Raw genomic sequence first — 19,444 nt, 5'->3', positions numbered from 1 at the left:
CGGCTGCCAGGCCGGCCAGCGGGGCTCTGCGACGAGCCGGCTAGCGGGACGGCTGCGGCGGCGGTGTCTGCAGGACGCGGCGTGGCGTGTGCGACCAGCAGGGTCGCGGCCAGCGCGACGTCATCCGGACGCCGGCCTCGGGATGCGATCTTCGTCGCGTTCATCCGGAAGAACGACGGCGCATGACACATCTGGTGTTTTTGCGGCAGTACCACGATCATCTGGATCGCGATCTGTACTGACTCCCTATAGTGCAGTCAACAAATTCCTCTTAGTCCAAGAACATCGACATTGGTCGGCGACGTGTTCGTCCGCTCGGTTCTTGGGAGGAAAATCCGCACCATAGGTTGATCAAATCCGAAAAATAATCTAATCGCAAAAACGAAATCGTAGTAACGAGAGGAATCCATTTTTGCAAAAGTGGGGATCGAATCTTATACCTTCGCGGGATCGACGAAAGCCTGCGTGATGCAGGCTTGACGCAGGCTTGACGGAGAGTTGATGGAGCGAAGCGTGCTGATAACGTTTTCCGCAACTCCGCCGGCGAGTCCGGTCCGAGGTTGCGGAGCGAGGGCGAGCGTCGTAGACGAAATAGTCGAACACGCGAAAGTAAATGACACTGAGAGATATGGAGGAGACCAGCTTTATTAATCAATGATCAGGGATTACAATGATGGCTCCTCGTTGCTTTATATAGGGGGTAGGGGGTCAAGGGATAAATATCCACTTAACGTAAAGTGGGGGAAACAGGAGGGGCTAGCCCATGCGATACGCACGAGGCCGCCGCCGGCGGCGGCGGTTTCCCAACAATCGGAACTGCCTTCCGTTCCAAACTCTCATCTTCTTATCTCATCTCATGAAACGGTTCTACCGGCACCATACGTGTAGATAGATACACTCGAGACTTCAGCGGCCGTGACATAAAAGTTTCAGCTGGCAAATTTTTCTCTCTCTTTGAAATGGCACAAGCTTTGCCACGACTTCGTTACTCGTTAAGCATTAAGCAAGAAGAAGAAGAAGTTGAGTGCTGCACTGGTTTTAAGTTGAGTGCTGCACTGGTTTTGCATCCACACAATTGGTAGGTAGCAGTAGTTGAGTGAATTTATGCTTGGGAGATGAGATGGTTCTTATATACGCAGTACACTTGATTAGATGCGAGGACCTGCTGCCATGAGCAGTCCATGGAATTTATAAAAGCTGCTAGTACTATGGGCCAGCAAGGTATGGGAGTAGAATGGAGGCGGTGCACGCTTGCTAGCGCGGCCTTCTCTTCTCGATCGTCTTGGGAAGGACCCATCGAATCCAATCCAATCGACCACCGTTCTTGACAGTCAACGCATACACATACTTCCTCCGTTTCTTTTTAGTCCGCATATAAGGTTCGATCAAAGTCAATTTTTATAGAGTTTGACTAACTTTATATTAAAAAATATAAACATTCATAATATGAAATCAATATTATCAGATGCACCATGAAACGTATGTTCATACTATATAGTTTTAGTATTGTAGATGTTCATATTTTTTTATATAAATTTGGTCAAACTTTGTGCAGTTTGACTTTGACCAAATTTTATATGCGGAGTAAAAAGAAACGGAGGGAGTACCTTTTCCAAGTTCATGCACACGCGTTGGCAGGAGCAACATCAGCAGAGGCCGGGGGCGGGAGACACCCAAGCCGCGGCGGTGGCGGCGGCCCAAGCCCTCCATCCACCAGGCCGGACAACGCAGTGACGCCGGTCGGGGGAGGCCGGAAGACCAGCAGAGAGAGCATGCCCGAATTTGCCGCCGGAGATGCTGCCACGAACGGCCGCGGCGGGAGTCCAGCGCCAGCGCGGGACAGACGCCCACCAGCAGCCGGGGCAGCCTTGCGGGAGGCAAGAGCAGCCGCGGCCATCGCTGCGGCAGCAGACGAGGCGGCCGACGGAGTCGGAGATGACGACGCGGACGTGATGGCCATGGGCAGCACCGCGAGAGCCTGGAGAGGAGAAGGAGTGCAGCTGAGAGAGGACACGGAGAGCAGCCCGGATCTGGTCTCGGCGGTTGAAATGGCGGCCGGAAGAAGGAGATCAAGGCGGAGCCGCCGGCTGCGGGCGCGGAGTCGCGGGAGCCATGGCTGCGCGTGGTACTACTGGTGTGGTGCTTCAAATTTAGAGCCCTTTGGTTTGTAGAAATAGAAACATATATTTCTATGGAGGAATTCTTCCTATACTTCACATTTCATAGACAAATAAATATTAATGCAGACTTAATGGAGAACATCCCATGATGTGAATCAAAGGGCATTTTTTTTTCTATTCCTAACCATAGGATTTTGAGATACATATCATCTTATTTTCTATGACTTTTTTATTTCTATGATTTAACTACCATCCGAACCAAAGGAAGCCAGAGTACTTTTTTTAAGCTTTTCTTTCTTTACAAAAAGGACATGCAAGAACTTAAGCGCCTTCGGTCATCAGGTCAGGATATGACAATGTTTGGGTCTTTAAATAATTTATATAACTTTGTGCATTCGATGTATACAGTTTTCCGGTTTGTAAGGTATTAATACTTTGGTAAACACGGTATGAAATTAAGATACGATTCAGATTCGGTATATACATACCAAATTATTCTGGTATATAGCATAATAACCAAAATTGATGCAAATTTGAAAATGACGTAATAATAATTTATAAATTTATGACTCAAAACGCACACTTTTTTATACAAACACTATATAAGTATATATGCATGCATGGATTCATGCTTTGATGGTTATGAATGTGTTGAGCATTTTTTTAAGAGAAAAATTATTGTGTTACAAGAAAAATGGACGCGCTTAGCAAGGAATCTGGCTCCTGTACAAAAAAAAGACTACTTGTATGGTTGTTCGCCTAAAAAATATAAATATTTTTTTACTTTGGTTTATTCGGTTAACCGTTCGGTTTTCAGTATATACCATAAAACAGAAATTCAAGATGGTATGGAAATTTCATACCATACCGAAGCCACAAATCAAAAAATTGATTCAGTTCGATTTATTTTCGGTATGATTTTTTGGTTTAGTTCTAAAATGCACATAGTGACGTTTTCATGATGCTAGAGGCAGAAGATTACCTTTTTCTTGTCATGCAATTGCTTTCCCGTTTGCATGCATTCATATCCCGATTCGAAAATTGTGTAATGATGATTGGAAATGATCAGAGAACATGGCAGAGAAGCAGTCGACTTTTTTTTGTGAGGTAAACCAGAGTTTTTTTTAAGGTAGTAGAGTTACGAAAAAAATCCTACAAATGGTTCATCTGCCTTTTGGTTGCATTTCTTGATAATGCCCTTATGAGATAATTCGTAAAACGAACGTTTGCTATAAGTGTCGGTCATAGCTTGTTTAGAGTATCTCTAGCGGACCCCGCATTTCGCCGAACTGTAAACTGCGTTTGCAGTTCGCACGACGGCGCTTATGCAGGCTCAAAATCGCGGCGACAGAGCAGAAACTGTATCCAAACCCGTAAAATTTTAAAAAACTTGTTTCGCGCGAGAAATTTAAGCAAAAGCTCGCCGGAGCTCGCTCGCATAGATAGTTCTTCTTCGCATAGTTAGTTCTTTTTCACATAAGTTCGTACACAGCATGCATATATTACATATAAGTTCACCGGAGCTAGAACGGGCCTACGCTACCGTACCACTACACAAAATTGAGCTCACCGGAGCTCGTGCGGTAGCTGGCCAGCGGCGGCGCTCAGTCGGAGTCGGAGGAGGAGGAGTCGAGGTCGCTGTAGAGCTTCACCTACTCCGCCTTCATCACTCGCAGGTCAGCCTTCTTGGACGCGTGCGCCTGCAACACGGTGACGCCCGTCTGGAGGAAGAGCTGCTCGTACTCGAGCTCGCGTCGGACGCGCTCTTCCATCTCCTCCTGCTCCCTCGCCGACCGCTCGAGGACGACGCGCTCGAGGAGCTCCTCCTGCCCCGAGGGGAGGTAGTCCTCGGGCCCGATGACGCCTCGACGCGGCGGCAAATTGGGCACGGCGCGGGGCGAGATCTCCTCATCCGGCTCGCTCTTCACCGGAATGAGTCGCGAGCTCGATGCGCCCGATGAGCTCCCCGCGGACCAGTTGCCGGAGGAGGCGTGGCGGCGGCGGGCGAGCTCGCGATCGAAGTCCTCAAGCTCGCGGCGGTCAAACGCCGGTGGCGGCCGGGTACCGCGGTTGAGCCATCGACGCGCCCCCCGCTTGCGCGCGGCATCAGATCTGGCGCGTTGGCGGCGCTCCGCCTCATCCCCAGAGTCGTCCATGGCTTTCGCAAGCTTGCGTGCGGCGGCCGGCGGCGAGAAATCGAGCGGCGCGGTGTGGAATGGGGTGGGGAATGGTGGGAAACACGGCTGCGGGGGGGAGGGGGTAGGGTTTCGACCCGCATCTGTCCCGAAAACCCGTAGATATACTGCTTCGGGGGTAACGTTTGCGGGCTGCGGCAAAAACATTTGCGGGCCGAACGAATATACGAGCTCTGTTCTGGCCAGAAAATTGGGCCCGAACCCGTATACTCGCCGGAATTATGCGGATTCGCGCATTATGCGGGGTCTGCTAGAGTTGCTCTTAACTTCCTAGCTACCCTTGCTTAATTAACATCCTGGCTGTAGTTGGCCTTTACGTTAATAAAATTCGGTCATTTACTTGTATAAATAATTATAAACGATAGCTTTACATAATATCATAATATGAAATAGCCCGCAGTTGACTATACTATTAACCATACTCTTAACAATAGACATTGTTATAAGTGAGTTCTCACTGCGACCTAACTGTACTGCCTTTTATCTTACCCCCGCTGACCCGAATTACTTGTTGTAGAAATTGATGTATTTAGAACTAAAAATATGTCTAGATACATCCATTTCTGCGATAAGTAATTCTGGACGGATGAAGTACTTCACAAGACTCGTGAATTAAGGCCTGGTAATTATTGGTTGTGTGCATCCTTTTCTTATTCTGTGTGGGTTGCGTGCATCTTTAAATCCATAGAATGCAGGGCTGCTCATCAGTTTTCCCTAACATGGGTTAACTAACGAGCGGAATTAAATTATGTAGGTGTATGGACATGTCATGTATGTTAGAAATATACAACTTGTATTCCCATGAGGCCATAGGCCAGCATATATCACGTTGGATCATGGGCGTTGACCAGCGGGAGACGAGGCAACAATGTCACGCGACTTCGGTCGCGCATCGGATCGGTGCAGATCGGGGGGCTCGTGTCAACACCGCAGCCGACAGGAATAGTCGCGCACTAAATCGACACGGGGCAGGCGGGCTGTTGGATCGGGCCCAGGCCTATCCTCCACGGCATGTGGGTGGCACAGGAGAGCGGCGATGCCAGAGTAGGGTTGACCTGTGGTTGGTGAAGGCACCGGAGAGCAGCGCCGTTCACAGAAGAAGGACGGCGGCTGCGTGGATGGGAGATTGGATCGAAAGCACGAGTTGTGCGTGTAAAAAAACACTAAGGCTCTAATACCATGTTAGGAATATGCAACTTGTATTCCAAGAAGACCATAGGCCAGTATATATACATGTGCGGGTATAGGATATGCAGAAAGCTCCTTATACAGTAGGGTAAATACCAAAGGCTACATGGCTATATAAATTGTACTCTAACAATGTAAACCTGCGGAATTACTGTTTTTTTTAGGAACATGCAGAAATTACTCCATTTGTTTTTATTTGCTTCGCATATTAGCTTTGTCTAAAGTTAAACTTTAATCAAGTTTGCAGAAAAAATATCAATATATACACCACTAAATCAATACCATTAGATGAATATATTTACACATCATATAGATTTATTATCGTAAATGTTCATATTGTTTTCTGCAAATGTATAAAGTTTGACTTCATTCAAAGCTAATATGCTAAGTAAATAAAATGAAGGGAGTATTTAATTAATCATCATCACATACATATAGTAGTAAACGGAGGGAGTACTTAATTAATCATCATCACATACATATAGTAGTACTCCAACTAGTCACACAAGTTTTGGTTTGATGTAAACGGTTGTTCTCTGGTAGCTTGTCGGAGATGAGATGTGATACTCTTTCTTTCCCCTCTAGCAAGGGCGATTAGATCAAAGTGTTACTCTCCTCGTTCAACGCCGGCGAGTATGTAGATTCACGCTTCGGCGATGGGTGGCGGGGAGAAGAATCCTGGTGCCTCGGTTCTGGCTAATAGATAGGTTAGGGTTTTAGTCCTCGCATGGTTGATGCTTCATCTTTGAGTTGGTCTTCTGGGCTCTGAGCCTTTTCGAGTTCATTCATCAAGACAAATCTGACAGAGCTCCAAAGTAGATTTCTACCGGCTCGTCGGGGCAATGAGGTTAGGATTCAGCAGTGACTATAGGGCGCTAGTTGTTAGGGGGCACATGCATGGAGACTTACCGGCTGCCATCCACAAGGTTAGGCCGGTTCTGATATGGGAACGGTGACAACGGCGCATCAATGCATCATTCTAGCTGCAGCAGTTGTTCGATGGTCCAGTGACCTCAATGTAAACTTTATTATGTTCGGAATGCCTTTACTTTTGACAAACCTTTGTAATGGATCTGGATCCTTTTCGGAAGAAGAGGAACAAAAAAAAAGATGAGATGAGATGGCGCACGGACGGTTTTCTGCCTTTGGCTTGAAAAATGGGAAATGCTTGAGCCATACTGAATCGTTCCAGCAATTAAGCTGGTTGCAGTATGATGCAAGGATGAATAATCAACTTGGATCCATCCATCCAACAACGTACTGGACATGGACAAGACAAGATGTAAGGCGGAATGAATGGAAACGGCGCTGGATTATTGGCTTGGCGCCTAGCGTGCACGGCCTGCAGCTTGTTTTGCACGCACACGCAATTGAAACTGGAAAAATAATGAATATAGTAACATACTGCCGCTTATATCCGACGAGGCACGAAATGGAAGACCACACGATCGAAACTGGACCGATGCACCCGTTGTCTTGATTCCATTCCACTTCCACGACACAAACAAAAGCAGAGAGCACAAGTCCAAGGATTGAATTGACCGATGGCGAGATGTGCTACCAGTAGCTATTGGTCCTACTAAGCTGCTGCTTTGAATTGTGCCGTCCCGACGACGACAGACCGATCAACGAAAGCCACCGGTAAGAAACAATGGGAGTATTCCTGTTTACACTTGCTCAACCACAACCGTGCTGCACAAAACACAAAACAAAAATGGGCCTAGCATAACTCGACGACAAGAATAAATACTGCTTTTCTTGCCAAGAATGCAGAAAAAAAAATCAGCTTATCTTCTTAAAGATGCTCCGACCCCATCTGGACGGATGGCCTACTCTACCGATATCCACGCTGTTCGGTTCAACTGAGGGGTCACAATAGTCTGCTGAGGGACTTGATCAGCAGCTTGATGTTCCGCCGTGTCGCCTCGTCGCCGGTGAAACCAGAGATGTCCGAGCTAATACTCTGAAAGTAACAGGTCAAAAACTTGCATGCCTTCTCTCACTTTAAAAATAAAATAAAATAAAGATACAGATACAGACCTCAATGTTCTTCAGAGTAAATATAAGGGTGAATATAGACTGCTTGATTAGATCACTGTTCTCAGGGGTAAGCATGGAAGACTTCAACCTTCTGCACAAGGACAGGTAAAATACAGAGGGTGAAGGTTATCTACCACTTCTTGCATACTACATTCCAAAGGTTATAGGAAAGCAGAAACAGCAGTTGCTATGATTTCCAATGCAGATAAGCTTCTTTCCAACAAAATATTTTGGGTCCAGTATTACCTCTTCAGAATGCAAAGCAAGTTTTTATTAAAATCAAGTTTGATTTGTGCAAGGAATATATTACTACTCCCTCCGTTCACTTTTATAAGTCGTTTCAGACAACTGAAAATGGGCTGCTTTGCACGCTGTCTGAAATGTCTTCAACGCCTTATAAAAGTGAACAGAGGGAGTACAAGTGATGCCCTTAAAAGCACTACCTTAAATCACCAGACGCGTCAGCCAGGCCTTTAGCTATAGTCTCCACATCCTTCACCAGATCACTATCACGCACCTCCGAGACCAAAGGTTGAACTTCTTCAGCTAATGCTTCAATCTGTTCCATCACTAACATTTTAAGTTGATGCTTATGGCATTAAATGGCAGAACAAATGACCACCATATTTCTCTATTTTCTGCAAATACGTTAACGTCCAGAAAACTGCATATATGGAGAAAGCATCAGCCACCCCCCTTTCGCAAACAGAGAAGAAAAAACAAACACCACATTCCAACTGAGTGGAGGTCCCTTCTTCTCGATGATGGTCCTGAAACAGTACTGTCCAAGCATGCTAGCCTGTGCCAGGGTAGGTATGCAACAGCGATATGATTGACCTAATCTTGAGATTGTCAGCAGTTCAACCAAGTAGCACAGTTTTGACAGAGTTAGTTTTGAGCTCTGATAGTGTAAATATGACCAACTTGTTTTAGCCATTCCACAAACAGACCATGTAACTTGGTATGCATGCCCAATACCCATCATATGCAGGACATATATGAAAAGATGCTGATACTTTAGCAATGGTCATAAAATTAGGACATAACATAAAATCAGGCCCCTATAATAGTATCAAGTACACCTGGCAACCAAGTCTTTCTTCCAAAATAAAAAATAACCGAGGTTTGGGAATTGGGAAACGCTACCACACAACTGCCAACTTGTCAGCCGGGGGCCATTTGAATTTTGTACGACGAAATCCTATTCAGCAGTATTGAGTAAAATGGATTGGTTTCACCACTCATAAAATAAATGTGGCAAACATATCAAAGGTTGAAAACTATCACACAAGAATCCTATATCTTATATAACTAACAGGTGATCCCCACTTACTTATTTATCTCAACATGTAACCATGCCATAATGCATGGGAAAAGGCACACGTCAACATGCAAGCATGGATGCTACTTATATTGAATAAATATTTTACAAATTATAATAAATTATATGTATGTTCAGTTTTGGTTCTGGAGTTATTAATCCAAATATTCATGTTCCATACAACTAAATCTGATTGAAATATATTGCAAACCAATCCCCGCAGCAATGGGCGGGGTATCATCTCTAGTTATTAAGAAGAATGTACCCGTGAAAGGAGAGGTTGTGCTTCTTCCATTATAGATGCAACCTTTTCCGCCAACTTGAAGCTTTTATGAACACCAATTTCCTCCATGTCTCTTCCTAGACGGGTAAATATACCCACCATTGCATCTAAGCTTACTCCTTGTTGTCCTTTCATTCTCTCTTTGTCACAGAGGATTAAGCCTTCTTTGGAACAGTCTGTGTCCAGTGGACCAACTGAAGGTGTTGGGAGTGGATCTTTTGGTGTAATATCGATCATTGTCTCCATTAGGAGGCCAGATTGATTCACCTCAACCAATGAATTACGGGGCACAATAATTTTATCATCTTCAACCTGCCATATAGAAGGATTCAGCTATCAGAGATTGAGTCCAAAATATTATCATTTTACAAAAAAAAAGAGAAGTCTTTACTCAATACACCAAAGGAAGGTAAGCATAGGCAACAACAAGAAAACAAAAGGCAACTATGGATAACAGCTTACTAGCATGCCACCGCCACTCGTATGAAACGGTAACTTCCTCTCAGGGAAAAACCGAAATAGTAACACCCAACTACCTTCGCACAGATTGAAGAATGAGATTCCTAGATAGAGATGGGCCAATGATACATAGCTGAGATAGTGTTGTAAGATGAAATGAAGGCTGAAATGGAGTAACATAAGTGTAAGCTGCAAACTAGGCACATGAATAATTATTCTTCAGATTTTCCAATTTCCAACCGGCTGATTTCGATTTCGTCTTCAGTCAGATTTTTGGGCCGTCCGATCGTGCGGATGCAGCACATATTACGACGCTCACGCGTGGTTCATGAGGCTGGCTTCCACTTCTGGCACGCTGTCCAGTTTTTAGCGGGTTGTCCGGTCTTACCGGGGTTTGTCAGTTACCCATTTTTCGTTTCCGGCCAGCCGGGGAGGGAGCGGTGGCTCGCTGCCACGGGGGAAGAGAGGGGAGGGAGCAAAGCAAGGGTGGCGAACGGCAGCAAGGCCAGCCGCGATCTCGCACGAGATGGGGGCGAGGAGAGAGCCAGAGTGGGGAGGCGAACAGAGGGGTCGCTGTCGGCGGGCAGGGTAAGTCTCCACGTGATTCTACCTTGCGTTTTTCTTCATTTCTAGCGGCGCATCGGACGGCAACTCCATGAGTTCTTCATCGAGGTGTGTTGCAAGCCACGGGCTAATGCAGTGGGGTATATATGCAGATGGATTCATGTTTTGTCTTGATGGGGAGCAGGGAGATTTCTGTCGGACGGGGCGGATTGCGTCCCCCAATTTCCTAGGGTTTTCTAGCAGCCATTGATTTCGTGGGGGACGGGGGTGCTGTCGATTTGTGAATGGGCATTGAATCGATCTACTTGTGGGGCGTTGGTATCCATATCCTCCTTGAAGAGAAACCAAAATTTCAAATCTGGGTGCTTGTTTTGCAAGCAGTGCTATCCTTGTGGTGGCGGGTAGCAGCTGTGTGGTGGTCAGTAGCAGTTCTTAATGTGTCTTTTGTCTTGCTATTGCACCATGGTCCCTGATAGGCCCTAACCTGCATTTTTTTTCATCGTCAGCTTTGTTTTTCCTTTGAATTGGTGTTTCCTTTGAATTGTCCTCACACAGTAGACATTCAATCTGTTCCCAACAGTGCTTTTATGTGATCCACGCCCTCTTCAAAAATGAATAATCCTTATAGGATAGCACACAGCTTCATCATTTTTTGCACATTTTCATGCATTTCACCCTGTTCAATTTTGTAATAGGCCATGTTCTTAGTCATGTTCATCTGTGTGGCCAGTAGTGTCCTCATAAAATGAAGTGCCATTTTTCATGTATGTAATCAGCTTACAGCATCACCTCCAGCTATATCTCCATCTGTATCTGTATATGTAATCCTTGCTACAATTTTTTTCATGGCCTTAAGTTTTATGTTTTTACAGGGCTCATATAAGTAGGAAGATAGCATATGGGTCTGATTGTAGCTCATCCAACGTTGAGAGCCGGGAACAAAGCAGCACGTCAAGTGATGAAGTAGTGAGGTCTTTCCGCTCTCTGTTTTTCAGTGCCTATCAGTTCCTTTCTTAGACTTTTAGTCTGTTCTTTCATTCTCTCAGTTTCCCAACGCCCAGCTCTCGCGCGCCTGAGTGAAGGATGGAGGTCCTCTTGTTATCTCATTTCATGGCATGCACCCATTTTGATGCCTTCAGGAATGCAAACCAACAGCAATGGGCTTCCGTTTTTTTTTTTTTGAGGTCATGAAGCTAGTGTGCTTCTTTAGTTTAGTCAGGAGCTTTTATCCTAGTCATCTTCAGTTTGTGAGTCAAGTAATGGAAGCAAGTGTGCTTCCTTAGTTCAGTGAGGAGTCTTTTTTGTCAGTTATCTCCAAGCAGAGTTTATTTATGCAGCATGATGTACATTCTCTGCTAAGCCAGAGTAGATCTTTTTTCATTTTATCAATGCATTTCTTTGCCTGCATGATGGTTTTGTTATCTCCGTTGTTGTGCAGTTTTTCTGGGAGCAACACAGACCAAGAGTAAATGTGAACTGCGTCCACGGTACTATGACTGTAAGTGTTCTACATGTCCTATAGTTTCCCCTCTGACTGTGTTTCTTGTCTATTCCCTAACTGCATGTTCTGGTCTACGCATTTCTGGCGAGAAAATGAGCAGCAAACCCAGGTACGAGGGTCGACTAGGGGGGACACACACAAAAAAGGGCAACACAAAGGTTGACAGATAATTAGCAAAGAGGGTGTGTCAACACCAAGCGACAAATTACTGATCCGTACAGAAAAGAAAACTGAGTGAAACCGAATTTGAAATCAGCCGGATGATGATTAGACAGACCCTTATTCTTTGGAGAGCTCAAAAGATTATGGAACAAGATAAATGTAACATAATGAGTCACTGGGTGAACTAAATTATGGTTCAGTTTTGAAAAGTGGTTGCGCGAATTGTAAGCAGTCAGGAAGAGAAGGCAATGCAGCACCTTTGAGTCAGGGATTAACAGCTTCATTTCATTTTCAGTTTTCGCATACTACATTCTACTTACAAACTAGAGCAAGAAATCGATGGATGGCAGTGACAAAAGGAAGCGTTGGTATCAATTATTTGATTGAAAAAGAGGAGAGTTGAAACGCACCTCAACATAGGCATCAATACTCCTGAGTGAAGAGTCGACGCGGACGACGCTCCCGACGGTGACACCGCGTATCCTGAGGGGCGTGCCGACGCAGATCCCGCACGCCTGGCTGAACTCGAACACGGCGCTGTACTTGCGGAAGCGCGAGCGCAGCTGGAACCCCCGGAGCCACGCGAGCGCGAGCGCCAGCAGGGCCGCCCCGGAGACCATGAAGAGCCCAACCCCGCCTTCCCAGACGCTGCGCTTGCCGAATCCGTAGTCCCCTAGCGGCTGCACCGTCCGGCGCCACAGCTCGACGAGCGGGGCAAACGGGTTCCTGCCGCCATCCGGCGACGCCTCGCCGCCGCTCGCGGCTACGGGATTCGCTCGGGCCATTGCGGAGCCCCGGTCCCGACCGGTTGATCTGGATCGTAGAGGTTCGAATTTGGCGCCCTGGCTGGGCGTCCTGCGATTTGGTAGCAGGTAGGAGTAGCATACTACGGGGATCGTCCTTGCCATCGCCACTCGGCCATGCTGTTGCAGTACTCCGAGCGCGGGGGAGACGTGAGGGTGGAGAACTGGGCGGGGAGGAGCAGCAGGTAGGCGGCGCATCTCGGGGGACGGCGGTTGTGGAAGGAGGTAAATTTTTCCTCCCTCTTTTCCGACGAGGTGAACGGAGGAAGAAGAGAGATGAGCTCGGGATGATGGTGCGCATCGAGCGAGAAAGAGGTTGCAACAGCCGGGGAATGAATGGGCTGTCTTCAGTGGGCCTGCAAAAGTTAAGGTTTAGCAGACCCGTATAATGCTGACCCGTAAAATACATTTACAGTTTATGAAAAAACTGCTTTGCGGGCCAGCATGGGCGAGGGCAGAGTCAAACCTCACAAACAAGGCAATTTCTATTTAGCGCTGCAGGCACCGGTTAGCACCGTTTCTACTGTTTTTGTTAACCGTGCAAAAACACAGCGCGAGCTAGGATTCGAACCTAGTTTAGCGTCGCTGGTTATTAGTAATCGTGGGGTGACCAACCCGACTACCTCACAAACTATGATAACAAACACGTTTTTCATCCATTTATATCTTCATTTCTTCCTTTTTCTTTTTTCTCTGTTCTTTTCTTCTTTCCTTTTTCAAATTCATAATTGTTTACTTCAAATAGATGAACTTGTTTTCAAAATTCATGAACTGTTTTTTTGAAACTCTTGAACATTTTCAAAATCGATGAACTTATTTTACAAATTTAATGAACTTTTTGATTTTTTTCTCAAAATTGATGAACTTTTTTTCAACGTTGATGAACTTTTTTCAAAATTGATCAACTTTTTACAAATCCGATGAACTTTTTTCAAATTGATGAATTTTTTTCAATTTCAATGAACTTTTTTATTCAAATCGATGAACTACCTTCATTGCTCGATGAACATTTTTGAAAATCGATGAACTCTTTTGAATATGTGAACTTGTTTTTGAATACATGAACTTTTTTCAATTTAGATGAACTTTTTCCAAATCCGATGAACTTTTTTCAAATTCGATGAACTTTTTTATTCAAATTGATGAACTTTTTTATACAAATTGATGAACTAATTTTTTTGTTCGATGGACATTTTTTGAAAATCGATGAACTCTTTTTGAACCTATGAACTTTATTTTGAATACATGAACTTTTTTGATTTGGTGAACTATTTTTTGAATACGCGGACTTTTTTTGCATGTGCATGAACTTCATTTGTAATATGTGCACATTTTTTAAATAATTGGAAAATCTAAACGCTACAGTGTAATGCTAAATTAATAATGCGTCTATGTTTCTATTCTTTAAAATGTTCACGCTCTAAAGAATCACTACAATTTGGCTGGTCAAGTGGTTAGCCTTGCTCTTTGGAAGCATGAGGGTACGAGATCGGTCCCGATTGAGAGCAATTTTTTCGGCCGCCTTTTTTCGCGCCACGCCATTGTGGGCCGGCCCATCCAGCCGCGGCTGCAGCGGCCGGTTAGCTTGGCGCTGACTAGGAGTTTCCCACAAACGGACCCATAAAAAAGGATATTTGTAGAAGATGCTCTTTCACGGGTTGGCTGCGCGAGGTCTGCTCGGGCGCCGCCGTGTCGACCCGCAAACCGAAAACCCCAATAAGCAAATTTGATAGCGATTTCGACAAATGAGTTCAAATTCAAACAATAAAACATAGTTCACGCGCAAATAAAAGCATAGTTTTATAGGACAAACGCAAAAGGACTTGCAAAAGTGACGACCACATCCGTCATCATCTTGGTCGCTCTTCACTCCGCACCACCTTCATTGAGGTCATCGCCGCCCCCGAATTCATTGTCGGCACTTGTTCCAACTCCGGCACCGAAATCACCGGCGGGCGCACTGAATGCATCGGCGATATTGGTTCCAAATCCCGATGAGAAAACATCGTCGGCACTGTAACACGCACCGGCCGACGCAAGAATCCTCCTCTTCAAGATGCCCCTCATTGCCATATCATGCCATTCTTTGGTGATGTCGTCCATATCATTGCGGTTTCATTGTCATGATCCTATTCTCTTCGACAAGAAGCTTGGACATGGCTTTGTTCTCAGGGCACGTGCTCTTCTCTCCTAAATGGTCGCCTTGCGCAGCCCCTCGTCCTTGAGGAATTGCCACTTCTCTTGCTTCTCCTGTGCCTTCTTCTCGGCCAACTCTTTCTTTGTCTCCAATGTCTTCGCTAACATCAACTCATTTGATTGCACCATCGCATCTATCTCGATGCTTCGTGTTCCCACTTGATCTTCCCATTTGTCTTCTTGTCACCATCGGGCTTGTTCAAGTTTCTTGGGCCATGATCATCTTCATCTTCATCCATGTTCGTAAGTGAACCTCTCTTCGGTGGGGATTCTTTGTCAATCAACTTTCACTTCTCGCACTCTTTGAGCATATCCCAACAATGCTCTAGTTTAAAAAAATTGCCTTCGGAAGCTTCCATGTCTTTGTATCATTGTTGGGCAATTTTGTCCTACACAACTAAAACAAAGTCAAATGATGCAATCACTTCATATGATGCAAATGACGTGCACAACTTGGGACATGAAAACGAACTCACATAGTCGGATTCCACGGTTCCACTTGGAGATGCATTGCGAACTTGTTCCAAGCAAGCTGCCCAACGGCTACAAATCGGCTTGATCACGTCCCAACGACCTTGGAGTGACCGAAAGGTCCGTGGTGTCCTATTGGGATGCTTGGACATCATGCGGAAGTATTGATCTTCGATTCTTTGCCAATATCTCTTGGAGGTTTGAGATGTACCGGTGCAAGCATCAAAAGACACCACACTCCAAGCCTTTATCAAGATTTGATCTTCCAAGAGCGTGTAGTTCTTCGATCTCACGCTTTTTTGCTTGCGCTTCCTCATACGCCCCCTCATCTACCTCCTCCACTTCATCTTCACCATAGTGATCATCCACGCCACCCTCTATTTCATTGTAATCGAAATAAGCGAACGGGGTTTGATCGATGTCGACGGCGTTGGTGTCCAACAAGTTCACGAACTCGGCAGTGGCATTGTTCGAACCACCGCTACATTGAGTGACATCAAGTCACGAAACAACCACAATGGCGAAAAGCGAAGCAAGAACAAGAGATCGAAGATGCATACCTTCCGGCCATTTCATCGAACACCTGCGGTGGAAGCAGCGCCGTTGAACGACATAGTCGGGGAACATCTCGCCGGGGCGGAGGGAGTGGACGAAGGCGCCGGCCTTTCGTAGGAACCTTCTTCCGCTTCACGCCCAAAACCTTGCTCACCTTCTCCGCCGGCGGCCGGGCAGATCGCGCAGCGGCGGCAGCGCCCGGCGCGCATGCCTTTCCGGCGGTGCTAGCCGGATTGCCGCCCTGCACGACAACGTTGCCCTGCCGCTTGCGGGCAGGCACGTTGGGGCCTTGGGCGACGGCGGAGGCGACATGGCCGGCGACGAGATCCGCCGGAGGGGATTGCACGTGCGCGACCTCCACGGTGACGGGGGACAGCTGGGAGGCTTCCATGGCGGCAAAGAATGGCGGGGAAGATGGACCAAAGCGCGCAGTGGCGGGGCAATGGCGGCCGAGGAGGGGGGAACGGGAACGGCCGCATGGAAATTTCCCTCGCGCCAAATCTCATTGTGGATAGGGGGCGAGCTCGAGTCGGCCTCCCACCCTGTGAATTTAAAGTTTGAGGGCGAACTTTTGCTGCGCCCCGCAAAAACTTTTACGGGTCGTACGCGTTGCGGGGTCTGCTCGGGCAGAATTTTCCGCACCGACCCGTATTTTGACAGTTATTCTGCGGGTCGTGGCGTTATACGGGGTCTGCTAGAGATGCTCTAAGGAGGAGCACTTTTCTTTCATCACACATTAGTAACTGGGTAGCTAAGGGGAGCTCCTATTTGGCGACCACGGCACCGGATGGCAATGGGTCGGGTTTGGGTCGGGTTGAATAATATCAAATCCATATCCATATCCATATCCATGAATGTCCGCCCATGAAAAAATCTATGGATGAAAAATTGTGTCCATGTCCAAACCCGATGGATATCCATACCGACTAGATATCCATTGGGTCCTCTGAAGACATATAAATAAGACATAACACAATATTAACATAAGCTCTTCCATTCTTCACCTCGTGGTAAGCTAGGCTTCACTTTTTGTAAACATCTACTTATGATAAATCAACGTCCACTAAAAATCTAATATCATTTAGTATTTTTCTAAAAGATGAGCATGACGAGTCATTTAACAAGGAGATGGAATAAGGGAAGGGGCGTTGGAGTATGTTAGTGGGGATGGAATGTCAACTAATAAAAGTTACTGTGGGGATTGTGCGATTTTTTTTGCATGTTTTACATAACAACGTGTAAAATTGCAGTGGGACATGTGACTATTGGGTAGGGATAGTAGATTTTCGCCCATAAATGCATACTGTCGGGTCGGGTTTGGGTATACCCACGGTACAAGATTATATCTATGCCCTACCCGCGAGCAATCGGGTCGGGTTTGGGCGCCGCCATGGGCACAAAAGCATATCCAAACCCTATCCATTCGGGTCGGATATCCATGGGTATCCATATCCATGGATAAAATTGCCATCATTAACCGGAAGTCATGGAAATGCGCACCGCAAGCCCTCCCAAGCGCCCTGTTGAGTCAGCCCATCCGCGGGGCGGGACGCCACCTGTTTTTTCTTTTTTGGTTTACTTTTGTTTTTTTCTTTTAAAGAAAAGTTCCAAATTTCGGAATAATTGCTTTTTTGGAAAAGATGTTCAAGAAATCATAAAATGATCATGAATTCACAAAAAATGTTCATGATTTTGGAAAATGTTCAAGAAATCATAAAATGTTCGTGATTTTGAAAGAATGTTCGCATATTAAAAAAATTGTGATTTTGAAAAATGTCACGTATTAAAAAAAGGTTTATGAATTTCACGAATTCAAATAATGTTCATGAAGTTTTCTAAATGTTCAAAAAGGAAAATTCGTTCATCAATTAAAAAATTTATTCTCAAATTAAAAAAACGTCAACAATTCAAAAAATATTTGCTGGTTCAAAAAGTGTTCATGCATTTAAAAAATGATGTTCATCAAAACAAAAAACTTTTCCTAAATTTCTACAAATGTTCCCAAATTTCAAAAAATATTCATGAGGTTCAAACAAATCACAATTTAAAAAAAATGTTCATAATTTCAAAAATATCCAAGAATTTGTAAGTTCAGAGTTCACAAAAATATTCATGAATTTGTGAAAAAATCATGATTTAAAAATGTTCACAAATTTGAGAGATGTTCACAAAGTTGAAAAAGAAAAAGAATAAATACAAAGAAAAACAGAAAAGAAAAAGAAATGTAAAACAAATAGGAAAAGGAAAAAGAAAGAAAAAGGGAAGAAAAAAGAAAGGGAAAAAAGAAAAATATGGTTCAACCAAGGTCCTAGAACCTTTCCAAAACCGGTGGGGAATTAACCCTAAATGGGCTGGCTCAAAGACTAGATCTGCGACCGGAGGGGTCCGTGCTAGCTTGCTCGCGGATGACATACAAGCCGAATAGGATCAAGGCGCCAAGTAACTGTATGTGGTTGTGGGCTGCCTCCTGAAAGCCCAATTACATGTCGGTATTTTCATTTGTTCCATTCTGTTTCCCACTGTTTCTTTTGTTCTGTTTTTTGTGTTTCCTTCGTCATGCGCTGTTGTTTCTTTGTTTTTGGTTGTTAAACCAGTCGAACAATCAAAAATAAATAAAAGCGTTTGCTGAACAAAAGCTACATTAGCATGTAGGTAGCACAACACACAGTAGTAGCTCTGTTCTCTCTAGTTCTAGTAGCTGAACAGAAGATGCAAAATTAAGAAAATATAGACTTTGCATTTTTTTAAGGGAAAAGAGATGTATGTCTTTGGTTATTCCAAACTGCAGTATTAAAAAAGAAGGTGAAAGAGTGTTTGCATATTAAAACATGCTCACGTATTCAAAAAAATGTTCATGAATTTGAACAACATTTTGCGAATTCAAATAATGTTCATGATTTTTTCTAAAATAAAAAGGGGAAAATGGCCGTCAATTACAATAATTGTTCCCAAATTTCAGAAAAAATTTCTCAGTTCAAAAAATGTTTCCTGATTCAAAAAGTGTTCATGCATTTCACAAAAGTGTTTATCAAAATAAGTAAAAATCATGAATTTCTAAAATGTTCACAAATTTCAAAAAATCACGAGTTTCAAAAACTGTTCACAATTAAAAACAATGTTCACGAATTTGTAGAAAAGTTCACGATTTCCAAAAATGTTCATGAATTTTGAAAAAATGTTCACAAATTTGAAGAAGGTTCATGATTTCAAAATTATTCATGTTTTCAAAAATACTCACAAATTTGAGAGATGTTCACGAAATTGAAAGTGAAAAGGAAAAATAAGAAAATAAAATAGGAAAAATGGAAAACAAAAACAGAAAAGAAAAAGAAACGTAAAATAAACATGAAAAGGGAAGAAAAAAAAGAAAATTCAGGAGAAAAAACAAAGGAAAAAAGAAGAAGAAAAAACGGTGAGTGAAGGTTCTAGAACCTTCTGTAAATCAGTGGCGCATTAACCCTAAATGGGTCGGCCTAAACATTAGATCTACGAGCTATTAGGGGTGTGCGCTAGGTCGCTCACAGGCGACCTACACTCCAAATAGGATCTGCCGCTCTTTGGTGCCTTCAGCGCTAAGTAACTGTAG

At 44.6% G+C, this 19,444-nt stretch overlaps 1 protein-coding gene across 1 annotated transcript; it reads right to left on the bottom strand.

Moving 5' to 3' along the window:
• Positions 1-6,796: 6,796 nt before the first annotated feature.
• Positions 6,797-12,965, bottom strand: LOC123167004 (protein TRIGALACTOSYLDIACYLGLYCEROL 2, chloroplastic). The gene is made up of 5 exons (XM_044584844.1): positions 12,244-12,965; positions 9,130-9,459; positions 7,987-8,102; positions 7,544-7,634; positions 6,797-7,466 (listed from the first exon to the last, which is right to left on the bottom strand). Exons 1-5 carry the CDS (start codon positions 12,832-12,834, stop codon positions 7,374-7,376), a joined length of 1,221 nt encoding a protein of 406 aa, XP_044440779.1. The 5' UTR covers positions 12,835-12,965; the 3' UTR covers positions 6,797-7,373.
• Between the last annotated feature and the right edge of the window lie 6,479 nt (positions 12,966-19,444).

This window comes from Triticum aestivum, chromosome 7D, assembly GCF_018294505.1.
Source record: "Triticum aestivum cultivar Chinese Spring chromosome 7D, IWGSC CS RefSeq v2.1, whole genome shotgun sequence".
In the NCBI taxonomy this organism is placed as follows: domain Eukaryota; kingdom Viridiplantae; phylum Streptophyta; class Magnoliopsida; order Poales; family Poaceae; genus Triticum; species Triticum aestivum.
Note: the sequence above shows the minus strand (reverse complement) of the source record. Positions and strands in the feature narration are given on the sequence as shown.

Excerpts from the sequence above, each read along its gene's own strand:
- LOC123167004 (XM_044584844.1), bottom strand. The coding sequence starts at position 12,834 with ATGCGCCGCCTACCTGCTGCTCCTCCCCGCCCAGTTCTCCACCCTCAC. Across the intron at positions 8,103-9,129 it reads CACAACCTCTCCTTTCACGG|ATTGAAGCATTAGCTGAAGA; the intron begins GTACATTCTTCT and ends GTGATGGAACAG. Across the intron at positions 7,467-7,543 it reads TTACTCTGAAGAACATTGAG|AGTATTAGCTCGGACATCTC; the intron begins GTCTGTATCTGT and ends TGTTACTTTCAG.